Here is a 23501-nt window from a genome sequence, read left to right on the forward strand (position 1 = left end):
AACCAGGTCTGTCCCTCCTGCCTCCAGCTGCTGGCCTCTCTCTGAATCTCCCTGAGATTTAAACGGTTTGTTTCCTGATTCTCCATGTTTCCACCTCATGGTTTCCTTCCTTTCACCTCATGAATGAATCTGACCTCTGACCTCTGAACAGCTTCTTTAGCAAAGGTCATCTTCTGGACAGCCGTCAGGTCAGCAGTCATGTGACCTGCAGATCTGAACTGAGACCAGGACTGAGCAGCTCCAGGCCTGCAGGGCCTCCTGCAGCTGTTAGGTGTGTCTCCACTTCAACACACCTGAGTCACATCATGAGGTCGTTAGCAGAACCTGACTGGACCGAGGAGGAGATTCTGCTGTTGGACCAGGGAGACGTTAAGAGCTGCAGGACTCTGGACCTCCAGAACCAGGACGGTCCAGAACTGGTCTAAAGCATCTGCAGGTTTCAATGATCTGATTAGTGTGGAGCACCAGGAGTCTAAATGTTTCCACTTTCTGAGGTAGTGAATTTGTAGTTTTCATTAGTTATGAATTATAATCAACAATAAAAGAAAAACATTTCAGTCTGTAATGAATGTAAAATGTCACTTTTTGAATGGAATTACTGAATTAAACACTTTTCTTCATAATATTCTGATTCTGTTATAATTAGACTAATATTGTCAAAAACCCATAACTAGTGTAAAAAAGCCCAAATTAAGATATTTATTTATTGTTTTCTGCGCTTCTTGCTTTTAGTTCGTTTTATTTTTTTAAATACATGATTGACTTCCGGTGCTTTTATTTTGATGAGTGCGCTTCCTGTTTATATTGCAGAACAGAAAGAACGAAGATTTATTTTATGTTAAGGATATTCTAATATTGACCGGTACATTTGTACATTTGTTTTACAAACTCGGTCATAGTTTTGAATAGTTGATATTTTAGTAGTGAACGTCATTAGTTCATCAGTGACGTCACAATAATCCATCCGCTGCAGCCCGAATGAGCTGATTTAACTCGTTAGCATCTCATTTATCTTTATTAAAATCATTTCTCAGGTCTAATGAGGCTTGAAGTCAATAAAGTTTACATTTTATCTTGTAACTTGTATTAATTCAAACTTTTCAGAGTAGAAATAATAAAAATGGCTCCAAGACATTTTTGATTTGAAACGTTTGGATTTGATGAGGAAATAAAGTCATCACCCCGTTCAGGCCTGGATTTATGGAGAGAAATATATTTTTTCTCTCAGACACAAACTCACGTTTATTTTTCCACTAAAATGAAGAAAATCGCCTCATTTATAGAAAGTTAATGTTTCAGAGGCTCCGAGTTCATTTCTACACGAAATCATCTTTTCATCAAAATCCAGCGATGAAAACGGCCGTTAATTCATCCTGGTTAATATAATATATTAATGTGTAGAAGAGATTTTATTCATATTCTGTTTGAGAACTGAATTAGTTTTCCTGATTTAAACGTTGCAGCTCATTTCTGCTAAGATGCTAAGCTAGCTGTACCATCAGCCTGCAGACAAAACTCTGGGCTGAAAACCCGCAGCTCCGCGTCTGGGACACATTTTACACTTGGATGAATAAATATTTATATTTAATGATCAGATTCATTTCATCCCACTAACAGAATCTGTTACATATAATCAGCACATCCTGTCTGTGCAGATTGAAGCACAAATGGTTATTAATATAATTTAAAAATATAATATTCAAGTCCATACGATGTGTTGCTGTTGATCTTTATCTGCCGGGTTCACCTGCAGAACCTGGTTCTCCTGCAGAACCTGGTTCTCCTGCAGAACCTGGTTCTCCTGCAGAACCCGGTTCTCCTGCAGAACCTGGTTCTCCTGCAGAACCCGGTTCTACAGAACCAGGTTCTCCTGTAGAACCAGGTTCTCCTGTAGAACCAGGTTCTCCTGTAGAACCAGGTTCTCCTGGAGAACCAGGTTCTCCTGCAGAACCTGGTTCTCCTGTAGAACCTGGTTCTCCTGCAGAACCTGGTTCTGACTCAAAGATCCAGCAGGAACTGAACCTGGAGGAAAAGCAGCCAAACCTCCTGGAAAATCCTGGAAAGGTTTGTTTTCAGGCCCAGAGAAAAGGCGGCTCACCTGGACAGGTTGCTTTATTCGACATCATGTTCTGACAATGGAAACAGGAAATGTACAAAAATAACAGCAGCCAATCAGCTTCCAGGGCCACTGTGACATCATCAAAACAAAATCAGACATTAACATTGCTCTTCCTCCTGAAGGTGAGGAAGAGGAGTCATCTTTAACACACACACACACACACACACACACTGGATGATTCTCCACCCGGCTGCAGCTACTTCCAATCTGAAGCTGCTGATCTGATCAATGATAGGCTGGAAGGAGAGTACTAGCTAGCGCTAGCTCTTTGTAGGCTAACAACTAGCATGCCTAGGCTGGTCCCCTACTTCATCTGCTGTCCATTAGCATGCATAAGGTAACTGTACTGCCCTGTTTTGGTTAGCATTAGCTCTAGCTAAGTAGCATGCGTAGTCTGGTCTCTCATGACTTGAACCTTTTCCTCTAGACATGGATAAAAATGTTTCATGCATCATCTGTAAGCGACATCCATTAAATGTCGCTAACATTGATGTCGTGTTTTGACAGTTTATGGTAAGAAGACAAGCAACTTGCTAGCCTACTCAATGCAAATGCTAGCCTTTTTAATGCAATGCTAGTCTAGTAAATGCTAATGGACAGCAGATGAAGTAGGGGACCAGCCTAGGCATGCTAGTTATTAGCCTACAAAGAGCTAGCGCTAGCTAGTACTCTCCTTCCAGCCTATCATTGATCAGATCAGCAGCTTCAGATTGGAAGTAGCGTCCTGCTACCAAGATGTAGCGTCCTGCTACCAGGAAGTAACCTCCTGCTACCAGGAAGTAGCGTCCTGCTACTAGGAAGTAGCGTCCTGCTACCAGGAAGTAGCCTCCTGCTACCAGGAAGTAGCCTCCTGCTACCAGGAAGTAGCTGCAGCCGGGTGGAGAATCGTCTGTCGCTGAAACATGTTTATTCATCTAAACCTGGTTCTGAAGGTTCTGGTGGTTCTGATGACCCATTTTGATCTGAGCAGCTCAGACTGTAAACATTCATCTTGTCCAGTTCATTAGAACCTCAGGTGTGACACCTGGACCGTCTGATGGACGCTGAAGCCCCGCCCCTTTGTCCCTGAAACTGGTCTCTGATTGGCTGATGTGGAACCTCAGTAAATTTTAAATAAAGGTCCATTAAAAAGGTTTTGCCCGTCGGATCCGGACAGAGCCCGGTTCTGGTTCCGGTCTAACTGACCAGCAGGCGGAAGCAGTTCCTCTGTCGGCCACAGGGGGCAGCACAGGCGATCTGAGTCAGAATCGGGTCAGAACCTCAGCCGTCTTCCTCGGTTCTGGCGCCGTCACTCCGGATCTTCCACTCGTCTCCGACTTCCTCCCCGATCTCGATCCGCGTCTCCCGTCTCTCTCTGCTCGCCTCCTTCGTCTCCTCCTGTCTCTGCTGTCCCTCCTCTTCCTCGCTGTCCTCTAATGTCTCCATGTCCTCCGGTCCTCCTCTAGTCTCATGTGCAGAGTCCTCCGTCTCCTTCCTGTCCTCTGTCTCCTTCCTGTCCTCCGTCTCCTTCCTGTCCTCCGTCTCCTTCCTGTCCTCCGTCTCCTTCCTGTCCTCCGTCTCGTCCACTTTGGACATCAGTTTCTCCTCGGATGTCTCCTCTCCGTCCCCGTCCTGGTCTTCGTCCTCCTGAAGTTCAGCAGGTTCTGTTTCTGCTGCGTCTGGACCCAGCAGGATGCATGTCAGGGTTCTGGTGAGTTCTGTCTGCTGGTCCTGTGGTTCCGACCCGGTTTGGTCCTGCAGAAGCCCGGTCAGCTGGAAGGACGTCCTAAAGGTGTGCGGCAGGCGGCGCAGCTGCGTCATGGCGTCCAGCAGCCAGTCCACCAGCATCCGGGTCACGTTGTCCTGCGGCTTGTGGGTCGGGTCGTCCAACTCTGGTTCCGGTCCGGCGGCGAACCGGGCCCAGCGGGCCAGCAGGAAGCGCTGCAGCGCCGGCTTCAGGCAGACGTCCAGCGGCTGCAGGCAGAAGGAGCATCCTGCGGGGATGACGGCCGGCAGGCTGCGGGCCGCGCTCAGCGCCGCCAGGAACGGGTCGGCCAGGTGCTCCCGGTACCGGTCCAAAACCAGCAAGGACTTCCCGGAACGGGCCGGGCCGGACAGGTGCGGCAGCCAGACCTTGGTGGTCCAGAGGTCCAGGGCGTCTTCGGCGCTCAGGCCGTCCGTCCGGACCTCCAGCAGGGCGAGGTCGGGCGGCGCCACCTGCGGGACCGGCCGGCTGAGCAGAACCAGCGCCGGCAGCACGGTGCCATCGGCCAGAACCGCCAGGTAGATGGTGAGCAGCGGCGTGGACCCGGACAGCTCCAGCGCCTCACGCCGCCTGGACCGGTCCTGGACCAGCCGGAAGTCCACAAAGACGCAGAGCTCGTCCATGGCGGCCACGGCGCCCTGCGCCAGCCGGTGGGACCGCACCGCCCGCCGCGTGAACTCCCTGAAGGCGCGAACTCGGGCCTGCAGCGGAGGCGGCGCCGCCCGGGCCAGGCCAGCGGCCCGACCCGCCCTGCAGACGCCCAGCCTGTGGCGCAGCAGGAAGCCGACGGCCCAGTCGTAGGAGATGCGGAAGGCGTCGCCGAACGCCTTCTTCTTCTTCAGGACGGACGCCTTGTTGAACAGGTTGCTCTCGGTGAGCGGCAGCTGCTGCTCCCGCATGGACAGCACCCAGGCCACCATGCGCGCCGCGCCGTCCGCATGCTGCTCCTCGTCTTGAGCCGGCCGCATCCGCAGCCAGCGGCGGATCAGCTGCGGGTCGGTGGAGAAGACGCGGGACGCCTGCCGCAGACCTTCGCACAGCGCAAACAGGATGATGCGGAGCTGCCGCACCGACAGCGGGCCGGAGCGCACCGCGGGCGGCTGCGTCGCATCATGGCCGCCGCACTCTGCAGGCGAACCGGACTCTGTACCGGCTCCGGTCGGGTTCATGTCCTCCTCGTTCTCCGGCTCGTCCAGCGGCTCGTCGTCTGAAAAGTCCAGGTCCTCCACCGGGCCGAACGTCTCGTCCACGCTGACCTCATCCATGACGATGTCTCCGCTGCAGCAACAGACACCTGGTTAACACACAGCTCCACCAGAACCAGGCCAGAACCGGAGCGCCCCTTACCTGAGTCTGTCCTTCAGGAAGCCCAGCTTGGTCGACCCTGTAACAGAGCGCAGGTCAGCGTTTGGACCAGTCCGAACCGGTGCTGGAGGCGGTGGACTCACCCCGGTGGAGCGGCGGCAGGCCGTGGAACTCCCAGAAGCAGCTGGGCTGCTTGCACAGGTTGGCGTCGCAGACGGTGCAGCCGTACACGCTCTCACGCCGCAGGTTCTTCATGTTGCAGTTCCTGCAGCGCTTGGAGATGCTGCTAATCTTCGTCATCTTGTGCCGCTGCTGGACGGGCTCCTCGGCGGCGGCCCGGGCTCCGCGGGGGCCTGGCGACTCCGGTGCCTCGCCGTGCCTCTGGGCGCAGCGGGCCAGCTGGTTGCCCAGCCGGCGGCGGAAGGCCAGCTGGCTGAACAGGCCGTCCTGCACCCAGGCGGGCGGGTTGTCCTTGCGGCTCTCCCGCAGCACGATGAAGGCGTTGACCACGCTGAGGTTGACCAGGAACCAGAACAAGTTGCGCCAGTGGCGGTCCTGCGGCACGCCTCCCAGCGGGTTGCAGGCCAGCAGCTGCTTGCAGATGTCCACGCCCCGCATGTTTTCCTGCAGCAGGCGGAAGGCCATGGGCCGCTCGATGGTCACCAGCCCGCCCGCCTTGCTCCTCCAGACGGCGTCTGGCTGGCCCGGCGCCGCATTGGTCGACAGGCAACCCATCTCCTTGATGTCGCGCCAGCGGGTGACCAGCAGGGGGCCGCACTGCCTCTGCAGGAAGTCTCCCGGGTTGCGCAGCTCGCCGTCGTCGTCCCACAGTGGCCGGGGCAGGATGGGGCTGGGCGGCGGGAAGGAGCTGCAGGCGTAGATATTCTGCTTCAGCAGCATCTGCATGAGCGGCACGGAGGCCAGCGAGTTGGCCAGGAACAGCTGGTGGTGCTTGTTGTCCAGGTCCCTGACCAGCTCCGGCACCACGCTGAAGCCTAGGTCCGGCCCGCGCCGCTGCCCCAGCTGGATGGACAAGCGGTGGCAGTAGCCGGACTTGGAGTCGCAGAGCAGCCAGACCTGAGGCTGGGCGCTGCCGCCGCTGCCTCGCTCCTCGCCATGCTCCTCGCCATGCTCCTCGCCATGCTCCTCGCCATGCTCCTGGCCGCCTCGCTTCTCCTGGCCGCCTCGCTTCTCCTGGCAGCCTCGCTTCTCCTGGCAGCCTCGCTTCTCCTGGCAGCCTCGCTCCTCGCCACCTCGTTCCTCGCCGCCTCGCTCCTCACCACCTCGCTCCTCGCCGCCTCGCTCCCTCCCATGCTCCTCGCCTCGCTTCTCCTCGCCGCCTCGTTCCTCGCCGCCTCGCTCCTCACCACCTCGCTCCTCGCCGCCTCGCTCCCTCCCATGCTCCTCGCCTCGCTCCTCGCCACCTTGCTCCTCGCTGCCTTGCTCCTCGCCGCCTCGCTCCCTCCCATGCTCCTCGCCTCGCTCCCTGCCATGCTCCTCGCCCTCCAGGCTGGGTAGCAGCGCCCGGTCCACAGCCAGGCAGCAGTTGGGCCGGTAGGCGTCCCACATGGCGTCGCCCAGGAGGCGCAGCATAGGCCTGAAGGCGTGCAGCGGGTCGGCGGAGCAGCCCGGGCCGTGGAGCTCGCCCACGAAGCTGCCCATGCGGAGGTGGGCGGCTATCTGCTGGAAGCGGCGCAGCGGCATGGCGCGGTGGAAGGTGTAGCTGTTGTCAAAGTGGTTGAAGGACCAGTAGTGCGCCGGGTCCGGCAGGTTGTGGACGCCCATCAGGATCACCAGGCCCAGGAAACCTTTGACCTCCTGACCGGTGACGGGGACCCAGTCGGGCGGGCAGCAGCCCAGCAGGCGGCACGCCTTGGCGTGGGCGTTGGTCTCCTTGGCGATGAGTTCGACGAGCGCCGGCGGGAAGAGCAGGCTGAAAAAGTCGATGGCGTCGCTGTTCTTGGACAGGAAGTGGTTGGGCCCACTGGGCTGGGTGAAGGACAGGATCGCGGTCCGAGGACTCTCCTCCGGACGTTTCCAGCTCTCTGCCAGCTTCCAGGCCGGTTCTGCTGAGTCCTGGTTCTGGTCTGGTTCCTCTGAAGACCGCTGCTCTGCGCTGAGGCACAGCAGGATGTCAGGCTCGACGTACTCTGGAAAACAGAAGAAGAAGAGTGGTTAGTAGAACCACAGGTTCTGGCTTCGCTGCAGCCCTTCAGAACCTTCAGAACCTGATTCAGGCTGAGAACCAACCCAGAGCTCAGGAAGCTGCTGACCTTCTGACCTCTCTGGGTTCTGGATCCTCAGCCGGGTCCAGCGGACCTCCTGGGTATTAAAAGCTTAATATGCTAATGTGCTAACAGTGGAGCTAATTGTTTGCTTAGCGCTTCTGCTAACTTTGTAAATGTTTAGCAGACTCAGCTTCCCCTGATTCTCCTAAAGGCTGTTAATTCTTCAAGTTGTTTGCCTTCATGCTCTTATTTTGAAGTTATCAATACTCAACAGCTATACAGCTGGAATGACTTTGTGAGGTGGAGGTCTGGGAGCCACCGTGGCGCCGTTCTCTCAGCTCGACCTCAACAATGACACAACATGAGGAAAGTTATCTAGAAAATCTGATTTTTTTATTATTTATTTGCAAATTATGGTGGAAAATAAGTATTTGGTCAATAACAAAAGTTCATCTCAATACTTTGTTACATATAATTTATTGGCAATAACAGGGCAAACGATTTCTGTACGTCTTCAACACACTGCAGCTGGCCCTTTCCTCCAGGTAGCGGTGTTTTGGGGCCATCGCTGGGCGGCACTGACTTTCAGCTCCTCCAGGATCTGGAGATCTCAGCCACTCTGTGGGTTTGGACACATTCAGGCCTTCATGACCAGTCGTCCTGGTCCCTTTGCAGAGAAACGGCCCCAAAGCATGATGCTGCCGGCCCCATGCTTCACAGTAGGTCTGGTGTTCTTCGGATGCAACTCAGCAAGAACTGCCCTCCAAACACGAGTTGTGTTTCTGGCCATACGACATTCTGCCGATGCTTTTCTGGAACCTGCAGATGCTCTCTGGTTAAATCCAGATGCTCTCTGGTTAACTCCAGATGCTCTCTGGTTAACTCCAGATGCTCTCTGGTTAAATCCAGATGCTCTCTGGTTAACTCCAGATGCTCTCTGGTTAACTCCAGATGCTCTCTGGTTAACTCCAGATGCTCTCTGGTTAACTCCAGATGCTCTCTGGTTAACTCCAGATGCTCTCTGGTTAAATCCAGATGCTCTCTGGTTAACTCCAGATGCTCGCTGGTTAACTCCAGATGCTCTCTGGTTAAATCCAGATGCTCTCTGGTTAACTCCAGATGCTCTCTGGTTAACTCCAGATGCTCTCTGGTTAACTCCAGATGCTCTCTGGTTAAATCCAGATGCTCTCTGGTTAACTCCAGATGCTCTCTGGTTAACTCCAGATGCTCTCTGGTTAACTCCAGATGCTCTCTGGTTAACTCCAGATGCTCTCTGGTTAAATCCAGATGCTCTCTGGTTAACTCCAGATGCTCTCTGGTTAACTCCAGATGCTCGCTGGTTAACTCCAGACGGCCCGGAAAGCAGGACCCGAGTCCCTGGAACTGACAGCCTGCAGTGTTTCACCAGATCCCCCGTGTGCTTCTGGGAGTTTTGCTCTCCAGTCTGGCGATAATTGTGACCCCACAGGGTGAGATCTGATGCAGGGAGACCATCATTGGTCTTTTATGTCTTCCATTTGCTAATTATTGCTCCCACAGTTGATTTCTTCACACCGAGTTGCAGATTTGTTTCAGCTCGTTGGTCTGCAGCACAGTGGAGTTTCTGCTGTGCTGTGTGATCAGTGGAGGACAGAGGAGCCTCTAAAGGAGAAGCCGCAGGTCTGTTCGGTTATTAGAAATATTTTTTCACCATAATTTGTAAATAAATCCTAAAACAAATCAGAATGTGATTTTCTAGATGTTTTCTGATCTCATAGCTGACCTGTGATGTCAGGACTCTCATCGTTTTAAGAGGGAGAACTTAGAAATACTTTTTTCCGCACTGTGTTGGCATCAACATGGTTTAGTTTAGCTCTTTAGCATTAGCTCCTGCAGTGCTAAAGAGCTCCGTCTGACCAGAACCAGCTCTGAGTTCTGAGTGCAGGAAAACTTCCTGCTGGGAAACCTCCATGAAGCTCATAAACAAACTCCTTTTCCTCCTCCGCCTGCCGGTCGCCACGGCGCCCAGGAGGCTGACCCCGGGTCAGCGTGTGTACGTCAGCCCCACTGGACGCCGTCACACAGCAGAACCAGAATCTGGACAGGGCTCTGAGCTGGTCCCAGCCTCACCGCGGGAGCAGCAGGTGGCGCCGTCGTGCTCCGGGTTGCTCAGCAGGTGTTCGGCCATCTGATCTGCCGTCTGAGGCAGGAAGTCGCATTCAGAGCAGCGCAGCAGGAAGGCGCTGCAGGAGACAAAGCAACGAATCAGAACGCAGCACTACGACCAGGACAACGAGCTGGCAGCTGATTGGTCCTTACCAAGGGGGCGGAGCCTTCTGCAGAGGAAGCAACTTATCCCTGGAGCCGCGGACGTGGTGGCTGGAACCCAACAGAACCAGAACCAGTTAGAGAAAAATCCAACAGAACCACATTCTGTTTCCCAGGAGGATTGTTTGTGTTGCGCAACGCTGTCACTTCTGCCAGTGAGCCGTTGATGAAAGCTAAGCGCTACCAGCAGCTAAACGCTACCAGCAGCTAAACGCTACCAGCAGCTAAAGGCTACCAGCAGCTAAAGGCTACCAGCAGCTAAACGCTACCAGCAGCTAAGCGCTACCAGCAGCTAAAGGCTACCAGCAGCTAAAGGCTACCAGCAGCTAAAGGCTACCAGCAGCTAAACGCTACCAGCAGCTAAACGCTACCAGCAGCTAAACGCTACCAGCAGCTAAACGCAACCAGCAGCTAAGCGCTACCAGCAGCTAAGCGCTACTAGCAGCTAAGCGCTACTAGCAGCTAAGTGCTACTAGCAGCTAAGCGCTACCAGCAGCTAAACTAGCGGTTCTCAACATGGGTGGTACCGCCCCCCAGGGGGCGTTCAGAGGACGGCAGGGGGCGCTGGCGGACATTTTTACAAAAGGGGGGCTCTGGGATGCCTTTGGGGGGCGTTTAGTCGAAGGTAAACTTTACACCTTAAATCCACAACAATACCAGTTTAGGCTTTGAGCAACTTGGTAAACTGATTGTGTAACATTAAATCATGCTTGGCTGCAACTGTATCATGGCAGCTCTTCTTCTATTCAGTGTTTTTAGCTTCATGGCTCAGCTCGTCGCGTTACACCGGCTGATGACGCTGCTGTGATTCACTTTGTCTGGTATTTATGTAGCTACATATGTTTAGGCAGTTCTGTGATCATGTCAAAGCAGCAATTTATATTAAAAAGTTTTTTATTCCCGTTTGAAAGCTGCCTGCTTCCATGGAAGGACAACAGAAAATCGCTCTTATAAACATATAATTACTAAAATCACGATGCCCTGACTTTGTATCCCTCTGAAAAATGAACCCATTTAAATAAAGAAATCCCTCCATGAGTGGTACCACGATACAGAGCGTTCATTTTATAGCGTTAACACGGAGCTGTAAGTGGTCCGGTATGAAACGGGGGTGATAGAACAACACAGCACTTTAACATTTCAATTATCAGAATGCAGAAATTGTTTCCGTTGTTTTAAAAGGTTTATGTCAGTCTGCCTTTTCCCCATCGATACGATTCCCAACCGCCCTGCACCTTAAGGGGTAAAAAAAAAGAAACGAGGCGCACATTGCGCAAAACTCTGAAACAGGAGAAGCGGGACATGAAACGGAGCGACGAACTAGATGTGAATTATGGCATAAAAACAGAGAATCCGATGCTGAACAGTGAAAAATCAACACATGATGTGAAACATGATGATTAGGAGGCGCATCAGGTGATGAGTGAAGATTACTGATGGTCAATAAACGATAAAATAAATGTAGCAACAGGATAGAAACTAAAGTGGACATAACAATAAACCAAGAGAGGATAAAACTAATGAAAGGAAACTAAAAGGAAATGAATGAAGAACAAAATGCAAGAATAAACTAAGAAACTAAAGTAAATACAGAGGAATAAACTGGTATGGCAAGACCTTTAGAGCAATAATTAATACAGAGACTGTATGGCAAGAATAAACAGACACTATTTCCAGATAAAAGGTAAAATAATATTGTTGAAGTGCCATGGGCAGGAGCTCAACTACACATTATTCAGATGGATGTGAAAACATAAATCGCCGCCCCCCCACGAAGGAGCGTAGAAACATACGCTCGCCCCCCAAACGCTACTAGCAGCTAAACGCTACTAGCAGCTAAGCGCTACTAGCAGCTAAACGCTACCAGCAGCTAAACGCTACTAGCAGCTAAGCGCTACTAGCAGCTAAACGCTACTAGCAGCTAAACGCTACTAGCAGAGTATAAATATCTGCTTGATATAGTTTTTTTGATACTTTTACCCGGGACTGAAAGCGAAGTATAATATTAAAGGTAGTGTTTAATAATGCCTCCATTTAAATTCACTTAATATTTTTCATCTGTTTCCACTTGTGCGTTTTTTCCACACTTCATATGTGAGAATAAAGTTTAAATGCAACAAAATGTTTTCTAGCTTAAGTAGCTACTAAAAAAACACGACTATTCCATTAACTGTCAGAATAATCAATAGATTACTACAATAATCACAGCAGCCCTACTATGTAGTACTCTGTGCAGTACCCTGTAGTACTGGGTGGTACTGGGTGGTACTGGGAGTCTTACTGGATCATGTGGGCGGCGTAGGCCCGGGAGCAGCAGCTGCTGTAGGGACACAGCAGGCAGTGGACGTAGGTCGGGTAATGAGCCGTCAGGTCCGAAGCGTCGGTTCCGCACTCCAGACACACCAACTGGTCTGCCGACCAGAACCTGCAGGAGACAAACGGGCTGAAGGACGCTCAGAACCTGACAGAACTTCTCCGGTTCCGGTTTAATTCTTCCAGCCTGGCTGTCCTCTGCTGCTCTCTGCAGGACGGACGCGGCGCTGCAGCCTCACCTGCCGGGCTCCCGGCGGCCCGGGCCCCTCCGGGTAGGGGACTTGGGAACCTTGAACAGCGGGGGATTCTTCTGGACCGGGAACATTGGCTCGGTTTTGATTCTGTTGGGCTGATAAATGCAGCTTGACGCCATTGGAGGCCTGACCTTCCCATAGGTCCGGATCGTCACCTGGAGACAGCGACAGAGCACACTCTGCCTGAGCAGCTGTGACATCATCAGACACTGGAGCAGGTGTGGGCGGGGCTCACCTTTGACCCCGGTGGCAGCCCCTCCAGCTGCGGCGGCCGGCGGAAGCTGCGGTGGTTCTCCACCTTGTGCTGCATCTTGTCTTTGAGGAAGGTGAACTGAAGGCGACATCTGTTGCAATGGAAGGCCTGGCTCAGCTGAGACAGGAAGACACGGTTACCTTTCAAAGTAAAAGCTCTTTATTCACCTGCAAGAACTTCAGATGATTCTGCAAATTACTTAAAGGGACAGAAGCAACATGGAGACTGAACTACCAGGTCTGTGTGTGTGTGTGTGTGTGTAGGTGTGTGTGTGTGTAGGTGTGTGTGTGTGTGTGTGTGTGTAGGTGTGTGTGTCTCTGTGTGTGTGTGTGGGTGTGTGTGTGTGTGTAGGTGTGTGTGTGGGTGTGTGTGTGTCTCTGTGTGTGTGTGTGTGTGTGTGTAGGTGTGTGTGTGTCTCTGTGTGTGTGTGTGTGTGTGTAGGTGTGTGTGTGTCTCTGTGTGTGTGTGTGTGTGTGTGTGTGTAGGTGTGTGTAGGTGTGTGTGTGTAGGTGTGTGTAGGTGTGTGTGTGTGTGTAGGTGTGTGTGTGTGTGTGTAGGTGTGTGTGTGTAGGTGTGTGTGTGTCTCTGTGTGTGTGTGTGTGTGAGTGTGTTGTTGTGTGTAGGTGTGTGGTGTAGGTGTGTGTAGGTGTGTGTGTGTAGGTGTGTGTAGTGTGTGGTGTGTGTGTGTGTGGTGTAGGTGTGTGTGTTGTAGGTGTGTGTGTGTGGTGTGTGTGTGTGTGTGTGGTGTGTGGTGTGTGGTGTGTGGTTGTGTGTGTAGTGGTGTGGTGTGTAGGTTGTGTGGTGTGGTGTGGTGTGTGTGGTGGTGTGTGTGTGTGTAGGTGTGTTTGTGTGTGGTGTTAAGGGTGTGTGTGTGTGTGTGTAAGTGTGTGTGTGTCTAGGTGTGTGTGTGTGTAGGTGTGTGTGTGTGTGTAGGTGTGTGTGTGTGTGTGTGTGTGTGTGTGTATGTGTGTGTGTGTGTGTGTGGGTTGTGTGTGTGGTGTGTGTGTAGGTTTGTGTGTTTGTGTGGGTGTGTGTGTGTGTAGGTGTGTGTGTGTAGGTGTGTGTGTTGTGTAGGTGTGTGTGTGTAGGTGTGTGTGTGTGTGTAGGTGTTCTTGTATTTCCCCCCACGTGGGGACTTCGGCCTGACTCTATGCATACACGTGGGGACCTGTTGACCCGTGGGGACCAAACTTGAGGTCCCCACCAGCACAACCCCATTTTGCAGTAGAAAATGGTGTATAAACATGCCTGGTGAAGTTTTCCAGGAAGTCCCCACAAATTCCATTCTAAGACAAAATTTGTGTATAGGGGATGGGCCCCCTAGTGGTCACACAGAGTATTGCAGTCCCCATTAGGCTAGGTGTGTGTGTAGGTGTGTGTGTGTAAGTGTGTGTGTGTGTAGGTGTGTGTGTGTGTAGGTGTGTGTGTGTGTAGGTGTGTGTGTGTGTGTAAGTGTGTGTGTGTGTAGGTGTGTGTGTAGGGGTGTGTGGGTAGGTGTGTGTGTGTGTAGGTGTGTGTGTAGGTGTGTGTGTGTGTGTGTGTGTGTGTAGGTGTGTGTGTGTGTAGGTGTGTGTGTAGGTGTGTGTGTGTGTAGGTGTGTGTGTGTGTAGGTGTGTGTGTGTAGGTGTGTGTGTGTGTAGGTGTGTGTGTGTAGGTGTGTGTGTGTGTAGGTGTGTGTGTGTGTGTGTGTGTGTGTGTGTGTGTAGGTGTGTGTGTAGGTGTGTGTGTCTCTGTGTGTGTGTGTAGGTGTGTGTGTGTGTGTAGGTGTGTGTGTGTCTCTGTGTGTGTGTGTGTGTGTGTGTAGGTGTGTGTGTGTCTCTGTGTGTGTGTGTGTGGGTGTGTGTGTGTGTCTGTGTGTGTGTGTGTGTGTGTGGGTGTGTGTGTGTGTGTGTGTGTGTGTGTGTGTGTGTGGGTGTGTGTGTAAGTGTGTGTGTGTGTAGGTGTGTGTGTGGGGGTGTGTGGGTAGGTGTGTGTGTGTAGGTGTGTGTGTGTGTGTAGGTGTGTGTGTAGGTGTGTGTGTGTAGGTGTCTGTGTGTAGGTGTGTGTGTGTAGGTGTGTGTGTAGGTGTGTGTGTGTAGGTGTGTGTGTGTGTAGGTGTGTGTGTGTGGGTGTGTGTGTGTGGTGTGTGTGTGTAGGTGTGTGTGTAGGTGTGTGTGTGTGTGTAGGTGTGTGTGTGTGTGTGTGTGTGTGTAGGTGTGTGTGTAGGTGTGTGTGTGTCTCTGTGTGTGTGTAGGTGTGTGTGTGTGTGTATGTGGGTGTGTGTCTGTGTTTGTGTGTGTGTGTGTGTGGGTGTGTGTGTGTCTGTGTGTGTGTGTGTGTAGGTGTGTGTGTAGGTGTGTGGGTGTGTGTGTGTGTGTGTGTGTGTGTGTGTGTGTGTGTGTGTGTGTGGGTGTGTGTGTGTGTGTGTGTGTGTAGGTGTGTGTGTAGGTGTGTGTGTGTAGGTGTGTGTGTGTGTAGGTGTGTGTGTGTGTAGGTGTGTGTGTAGGTGTGTGTGTGTGTAGGTGTGTGTGTGTAGGTGTGTGTGTGTGTAGGTGTGTGTGTGTGTGTGTGTGTGTGTAGGTGTGTAGTTGTGTGTGTGTCTCTGTGTGTGTGTGTGGGTGTGTGTGTGTGTAGGTGTGTGTGTGTCTCTGTGTGTGTGTGTGTGTAGGTGTGTGTGTGTCTCTGTGTGTGTGTGTGTGTAGGTGTGTGTGTAGGTGTGTGTAGGTTGTGTGTGTCTCTGTGTGGGTGTGTGTGGGTGTGTGTGTAGGTGTGTATAGGTGTGTGTGTGTGTGTGTGTGTGTGTGTGTGTGTGTGTAGGTGTGTGTAGGTGTGTGTGTGTGTGTGTGTGTGTGTAGGTGTGTGTGTGTGTGTAGGTGTGTGTGTGTGTGTGTGTGTCTGTGTGTGTGTGTGTGTGTAGGTGTGTGTGTGTCTCTGTGTGTGTGTGTGTGTGTGTGTGTGTGTGGGTGTGTGTAGGTGTGTGTGTGTAGGTGTGTGTAGGTGTGTGTGTGTGTGTGTAGGTGTGTGTGTGTGTGTGTAGGTGTGTGTGTGTGTGTGTGGGTGTGTGTGTGTGGGTGTGTGTGTGTCTCTGTGTGTGTGTGTGTGTGTGTGTGTCTCTGTGTGTGTGTCTGCTCACCTTGTGCCTGAACAGGTGCTGCTGGTAGTTGCCGGGGTTCTTCATCACCTTCAGGCAGAAGACGCAGAGCAGGAACGGCGTCTCTCTGTGGAATGTGGCGAAGTGCTGCACGACATCCGGGTAGAAGGACGAGCGGAACGAGCACACCTGGGGACACACCTGAGGTCAGAGCCATTGATGGGAGCGAGGAGGTGCGGGGGGCGGGGTCCTCACCTGGCAGACGTAGGGCATCTCGCCAGGCTTGTGGTTGGACTTCATGTGGTTCAGGAAGGCCGGCTCGCTGTCGAAGGCCCACTCACAGATCCGACACAGGCCTGGAGCAGAGGACGGACAGGATGAGGCAGCGGCAGCAGAACACCTGGCTGCCGCAGGTGAGGCTCTTACAGGTGGACTGGGAGGAGCCGTGGACCTGGTCCTGGTGGTCCCTCAGCTGGCTCTGGGACGAGAACTGGCGGTAGCAGAACCGACAGCACTGGCGCTCTTTACTCTCCACGACCAGCTCCGAGTGGTGCAGGACGTGCTGCATCAACCTGGAGGCACAGGTAAACTGGTGAACAGGTAGACAGGGGTTAGGACCAGCTGAGTGCAGGTGAGCCCACCTGAGGTTGCTCTCTGCCCTGAAGCAGCAGATGTTGCAGGTGAAAGAGAAGATGGCGGCTCCAGGTGGCGGCGGCCTCCTCAGGCTGACGTCTCCGCTGAACCTGCCGTAGTAAAACTCCTCCACACTCATCACCACCCGGGGGGGCGCGGTCGCCGTGGTAACCACATGCTGGGTGGGGCCTGGAGCTGTGGGGGCAGGTGATGCAGGAACCGTTAGTCTGAACAGGTCCGGGTGTCATTATGGTTGCCATCGGTTACAGAACCGGATCAGAACCGCTCCAGGTCACTGACTAGAGCGCGGTGTCTCACCTGTGGCGGCACTGAGGGGCGTGGCCTTCAGGACTCCGTTGGTGGAAGCGGGCCGCAGGCCCGGAGAACTGGCCAGCTTCAGGGCGCCGGCGCCGCCCACAGGCGCCACCTGCAGGTTGACTGTAAAACAGCAGCAGAGTGGTGAGTCCAGCGGGTCGGATCAGAATCTGACGGAGCGTCCAGGAGGCTCACCGGATCCCGGAGCGCCGGTTCTGATGGTCAGAGTGGTGAAGCCGGATCCCGGGTGGGCCGGACCGGGTCCGGTCTGGTTCTGAGACAGCATGGTGGACAGGGTCACAGCGGGTCGGACCAGCTGGCCCAGAGGTGGCGCTGTGGAGACAAGAGGTAGGTGAGCGGGGTCAGAGGTCAGCGGCATGCGTTCCGGGCCAAGCGGACCTACACTGGAACAGCTGGACCGTCTGCAGGTTGGGCTGCAGGTTGAGAACCAGCGGCGCGCCGGGAGTCATCACCGTGGGAACCTGGAAGCCCTGCAACGGGAAGCACGCCGTCAGCGTCCAGGTCGCCATGGAAACGGGCCAGTGGCCTCAGGCACGGCCCCATACCTGCGCGGTGAGGAGGATGGGCTGGGTGGCGCCGGCCGGCAGGAGGAACGTTCCACTGGCGGTCTGCGTCAGGATGAGGGGCGGAGCCTGAGCCCTGAGGGGCGTGGCCAAGGCGGCGGGCTTGGAGGTGGAGACGGAGAGAGGTGGGAGAGGGGCCGAGGAGACGAAGGGCGGTGCACCTGAGAGACAGACAGATGAGCACTGGTGCACCTGGACTCACCTGAGGGGGCTGGGACACTCACCTGCTGGGACAGGTGTGCTGGGCAGGGGAGATCTGGGGGGCGGAGTCTCACAGGGCGAAGAATCCTCCACTGTGGAAACAAAACATCAGGTCAACCTTTGATCCTGCTGCACCTGTCCAGGTGGACCAGCATCTCCAACCACACTGCAACCCCCCTGACCTGTTCACCTTCTGCTAAATCTAATGACGATATGGTGCTTTAGCATTAGCTTCTGCTAAATCTAATGATGATATGGTGCTTTAGCATTAGCTTCTGCTAAATCTAATGACGATATGGTGCTTTAGCATTAGCTTCTGCTAAATCTAATGATGATATGGTGCTTTAGCATTAGCTTCTGCTAAATCTAATGATGATATGGTGCTTTAGCATTAGCTTATGCTAAATCTAATGACGATACGGTGCTTTAGCATTAGCTTATGCTAAATCTAATGACGATACGGTGCTTTAGCATTAGCTTATGCTAAATCTAATGACGATATGGTGCTTTAGCATTAGCTTCTGCTAAATCTAATGATGATATGGTGCATTAGCATTATCTTCTGCTAAATCTAATGATGATATGGTGCTTTAGCATTAGCTTCTGCTAAATCTAATGATGATATGGTGCTTTAGCATTAGCTTATGCTAAATCTAATGATGATATGGTGCTTTAGCATTAGCTTATGCTAAATCTAATGATGATATGGTGCTTTAGCATTAGCTTATGCTAAATCTAATGACGATATGGTGCTTTAGCATTAGCTTCTGCTAAATCTAATGATGATATGGTGCTTTAGCATTAGCTTATGCTAAATCTAATGACGATATGGTGCTTTAGCATTAGCTTCTGCTAAATCTAATGATGATATGGTGCATTAGCATTATCTTCTGCTAAATCTAATGATGATATGGTGCTTTAGCATTAGCTTCTGCTAAATCTAATGATGATATGGTGCTTTAGCATTAGCTTATGCTAAATCTAATGATGATATGGTGCTTTAGCATTAGCTTCTACTAATTCTAATGACGATATGGTGCATTAGCATTAGCTTCTGCTAAATCTAATGATGATATGGTGCATTAGCATTAGCTTATGCTAAATCTAATGATGATATGGTGCTTTAGCATTAGCTTATGCTAAATCTAATGATGATATGGTGCGTTCCGGTTCACAGATCCACTGTAAAAGTTCTGAAGCTGTTATGTTCTGGTGTGAAGCTGAAACCCAATCCACTGCAGAACATCTGTAAAGATGCTGTTCTGTTCAGGTTCTTCCAGAAATTGTGCAGGTACCTGGAGCCCAGCTCAGGTCCAGAACCTCTGCAGGCCAGAGCCCTGATCTGGACCGGTACCAGCAGAGCGTTTTTGTCCCACCTGGCTCTCCGTAGTTGTCCGTGTACTCCATGTCGTCTTCCTCCACGCTGTCGTCCACCTGTTGCCACGGTTCCAGTTCCTCCTCCTCACACTCCATAAACAGCTCAGTGTCCATGTTGCTATGGAGACAGAACAACCCGGGTCCGTCCGGTCCGACCCAGTTATGGTAACTTTATTACAGAGTAACCTGAACGAGTTCAAAGGTCATGTGGCGTCAGCAGGGGCGCTTTATAAGGGGGGAAAATGGTGACGATTCTAGGGGCCCTGACCAGCAGGGGGCCCGCCACAATTTATTTATGGTTCATAGAAATTTAAAAAAAATATTGGGGCCCTGTCAATTACAAAATTAATCATACTGTATTTTAGAAGATTGTTTTTATCAGTAAAAATGTAATGTTCCCCCCCCAGACCAAAAACACCCATCCATATTTGCCCTGAACCCCCCTATCTGGGTTAAATGGTTCGTTCCTGCTTTTAGCGCTTTTAGCGCTTCACCGTGACGCTGTTAGCAGCAGACAGTGGAAGATATGAACGACTGGCTGTTACTATGCTGCTAAGAAAAGTTATAAAATCAGGTTTTCAGAAATAAAATAGAGGGAGAGAGAAAAGGACAAGAGTGTTGATTTATAACCCAGTTTTTCTCCAAGAGGTGAATAGACTGTGAGATTATCAACCATTTAGCATAGTTAGCTTAGCTACAGACTGTTTGCCTCCTTTTCACTAGCATTTAATAAATGAAGGAAAGAAATGACCAACATATTCATATACTGAACTTGTCCCTTTTACCACTTAACAACAGATGAGTCAGTCAGCAGCAGCTCTAACCCACGTCCCTCCTGACCTGTTCTCTCCTGGGTGAAATTAAAGCTGCAGTATGAAACTTTTATAAATAAAAAAAATCACACATTTGTTAAAACTGTCATTATGTTGTGACAGTACGGTATGAGAGGCAATCTGTGAAAAATCTATTTCCTCTGCTTTCTCTCAGGGTTCTCTAGAAACTACCAGTCAGAGGCAGGAGAGGTTTGGTGCTGTCAATCATGTGTCATGTGGTGCTGCTCATCCTTCCTCCCCTCAATCTGTGCTATGCTGTAGCTAGCATAGCCTGTTGTGAATGCTCAGTTCAGTTAGCATAGCTACCAGTGATGGCAGATAAACGGTTTCCTGTAATGATAAGTTGTTTCTCCACCATTAGCACATTTAGCAGTGAGTGAATGAGGATGATTGACAGCACTAAGACCCTCCTCCTGGTTCTGATTGGCTGTTTTGGTCAGAACGGTGCATCACTTTAACCAGTAATTCAGGGACCAGATGGAGGAGATTGATTGTTTTCAGATTATCTGTCTCATAACAAACTGCTACATGGTGACAGCTTTAACAAATATGGAGAAAACATATTTATTAAAGTTAAACTGCAGCTTGAATAAAATGCAGCTAGAGCATTTTTAGAAGTCTGGATTGATTCATGTGTATTTTGCCTGTTGCTCATGGAGACATTCAGGATCTAAAGCTAATAGAAAACATTAAACCTCCTACTTGCAGGCTGAATTTTACTCTTGCATGTTAAATTCATGAGCAGTAAATTTTGTATAGGACCAAAGAAAGCAAAGCAGATGCAACCTTTGAAGTTGTGACGCTTTTGATGGGTCAGATAGACTCAAAATATTCTAACAGCAGCTGCGTGGGGGGGGGGGCTAAATGATTTGTCAGGGGGCCCAAGATTCCTGGCAGCGCCCCTGGGAGTCAGTATAACAAAGATTAATGTCAATAAAACACAACATCCAGGTGTTTCCAGGTGTCTGGAAACACCTGGAAACCTTTAACCAGCAGGAGGCGCCACCATCACGCTGAGATTGATGCTTAAAGTCACATGACTCGCCACTGCGACGCACAGCCTCCATTTTCATAATATGACGTCACTGCAGCGGGAAACGTTTCATATTTTCCATGAATTTGACCCGAGAGCCAAATATCCTGGACACCTGCTGAGCTGTAACAGCTGCAGGCCTGATAATGATCACATCTAAGATAGAATCACCAACACTTCATGTTTCTCTCCTTCATGATATGAAACGTTTTATCATGACTGATAATGTCTTTGTTTTACGCCGATTAGCAAACCGGCTATGACGGCGCACTGCTGCCCCCAACTGGCCTGGAGGATGACAAGAAATGGACAGAATAAGAAAAATGTTTATTTTGTCTCCTTTGTGACTCATCATCTTCCACAAACTCGTGATTTATGAACTGACCGACTCCAGCTCGTTTTTCTTCTATTTTCCACATTTATCTGAATGATACGGAAATGTCTCCCTAAATCAACTACGTTAGTTTTCATTCAAGGTTTTCTTAAATATTAATAATCATGTTACATTTAACTGTGAAGAAACTATTTTAGTTATAAGCCATAACTCAGCCTGAAGTTGAACTTGTCGCTGCAGTACCAGCAGCAGCCGCAGGGGGCGCTCGCGCCCCCAAGGTCCCATTTGTTCCTTTGATTCTCCCTGCAGTTTCTCTGTTCCGGCGGGAACAAACTTCCAGTCCGAACCTGACCGAACCGGAACACCAGTAGAGGAGACTGCGGGTCACTGTGGACTCAGAGCCGATACTGAGTCCGGTAGAACCGCAGCCGTACGGTTCTCCGGTCTGTGTCCGCCCGCCCCGCTGCTCCAGCGGCTGTCCACACACACACACCGAGTACACCCTCCCACCGCCCGGTTGGCTCTGCCCGCGGGCTCCGGGTAAAACCGAACCGCTCCTACCTGCAGCTGGAGCGTCGCTTCGGCTGTCGGACCGAACCGATTCGGACGGTTCTACTCTTTCTTCTTCACGCGCGCTGCAGTTCGACACGCAGTGGGCGGGCCTTCGTCCTCATAGTTTGTATCAGAGCAGGGGATTGGCTCTCTGGGGTCTGACGTCACGGCCCATCAGACAGCTCTGCCTTTGATTGGTTGATGAGAATTTTTCTGGAGGAACCAACGTGAGCTGCGGGTTTTCAGAAGATCAAGGATTACCCGGCCAGGTTCGACCGGAGAAGGTTCTGTAGCCCGGAGCGGGCAGCTCATAACCTTTTACACACAAACAAACATCCACTGTGGCCAATATGGCGGCCTGGCAGCGCCAAAACTCCAGGAACATCCAGAGCCGTCCGCCATATTGGTTTTGGTGTTTTGAAGGGGCGTGGTTACGAACTGCGACGTCACGAGTTAACCTGAAAAGGACTTCCTCTTGTTAAAAACACCAATAGAAACCAGATGCTGTGTAGTGTTTTATTCATTTATCTGTAATAACATTTAAATCAAATCAGACGAGACAACCTGAAGAAACCGATTTCAAACCGATTTCATTTGTTGGGGACACAAAGTCTCTACGTTGTGTGAAAAGTAACGACACTGAAGCCTCTCATGTCCATCGATGAACTTTGACTCGCTCTGATTAATTCATTTCTATCAGACACATTTTCCAGGCTTTAACTAGGCCGTTTTTAGACAGTCAGTGGTGGATCTGCTCATAAAAAGTGACCTGAAAGTCACAAGGTGAAGGTCGTCCAGCCCGCAGCATGTCACTGCCACCACCATGTATGACCGTTTGGTTTCACTGCAGATGAAACGGGACTGGACTCACCGGACCACAGAACCTTCTGTTGGAAGGTTCTCCCTGGTTCTCTGACCAGAACCAGAACCGGGTCCAGACCTGCGCTGTCAGATGGGTTCTGGTTCTGGTTCTGGTTAGACGGCTCTGGGTTTATTTGTCTGATGTTATTATCTAAAACATGGAAACCTGAAAGTGGGTAAATAATCACACAGGACGAAAAAGATAAATTATTAATTTACAAAATGCAAAAAAATTACTGACCACTTGATTATTTTTGATTTATTGTTGTGAAATAAAAGTAATATTTTGAGTGATTCTGAGTCTCTCCCTCCGTTGAGTTTTACATGTCAGGAGAAATCAGCCGAGTTTTTTATGGAAATATAATATGTGTTAGAATCAAACCAGCTAAAGGCAAAAACCTTAACAGGTTTTACCAGGAGCTAACAGAGAGCTGCTGCTGGAGGCAGCTAATGTTAGCTACATGATGACTAGCTAATGGTAGCTACATGATGACTAGCTAATGTTAGCTACATGATGACTAGCTAATGTTAGCTACATGAGGACTAGCTAATGTTAGCTACATGAGGACTAGCTAATGTTAGCTACATGATGACTAGCTAATGTTAGCTACATGATGACTAGCTAATGTTAGCTACATGATGACTAGCTAATGTTAGCTACATGAGGTCTGGCTAATGTTAGCTACATGAGGACTAGCTAATGTTAGCTACATGATGACTAGCTAATGTTAGCTACATGATGACTAGCTAATGTTAGCTACATGATGACTAGCTAATGTTAGCTACATGATGACTAGCTAATGTTAGCTACATGAGGACTAGCTAATGTTAGCTACATGATGACTAGCTAATGTTAGCTACATGAGGACTAGCTAATGTTAGCTACATGATGACTAGCTAATGTTAGCTACATGATGACTAGCTAATGTTAGCTACATGATGACTAGCTAATGTTAGCTACATGATGACTAGCTAATGGTAGCTACATGATGACTAGCTAATGGTAGCTACATGATGACTAGCTAATGTTAGCTACATGATGACTAGCTAATGGTAGCTACATGAGGACCGGCTAATGTTAGCTACATGATGACTGGCTAATGTTAGCTACATGATGACTGGCTAATGTTAGCTACATGAGGTCTGGCTAATGTTAGCTACATGAGGTCTGGCTAATGTTAGCTA

General features: G+C 50.7%; 2 protein-coding genes across 2 annotated transcripts; both read right to left on the reverse strand.

The window, feature by feature from the left end:
* Positions 1-2804: 2804 nt before the first annotated feature.
* On the reverse strand, positions 2805-23441 carry pogzb (pogo transposable element derived with ZNF domain b). The gene is made up of 19 exons (XM_081616982.1): positions 21465-23441; positions 18703-18821; positions 17350-17418; positions 17108-17286; positions 16945-17032; positions 16737-16874; positions 16545-16664; positions 16235-16421; positions 16020-16165; positions 15849-15949; positions 15636-15782; positions 12506-12640; positions 12256-12425; positions 11985-12128; positions 9695-9754; positions 9506-9618; positions 5312-7318; positions 5211-5247; positions 2805-5141 (listed from the first exon to the last, which is right to left on the reverse strand). Exons 2-19 carry the CDS (start codon positions 18815-18817, stop codon positions 3380-3382), a joined length of 5718 nt encoding a protein of 1905 aa, XP_081473108.1. The 5' UTR covers positions 18818-18821; positions 21465-23441; the 3' UTR covers positions 2805-3379.
* Positions 7325-8794, reverse strand: LOC145555270 (uncharacterized; the record flags this gene model as incomplete). Its single annotated transcript, XM_081616835.1, has 1 exon — positions 7325-8794. A coding segment is annotated over one exon (684 nt), but the record flags the coding sequence as incomplete, so codon positions are not given.
* Positions 23442-23501: the final 60 nt, after the last annotated feature.

The sequence above is a fragment of the Poecilia reticulata genome, chromosome 16, assembly GCF_904066995.2.
Source record: "Poecilia reticulata chromosome 16, P_reticulata-male-v2, whole genome shotgun sequence".
Lineage (NCBI taxonomy): Eukaryota > Metazoa > Chordata > Actinopteri > Cyprinodontiformes > Poeciliidae > Poecilia > Poecilia reticulata.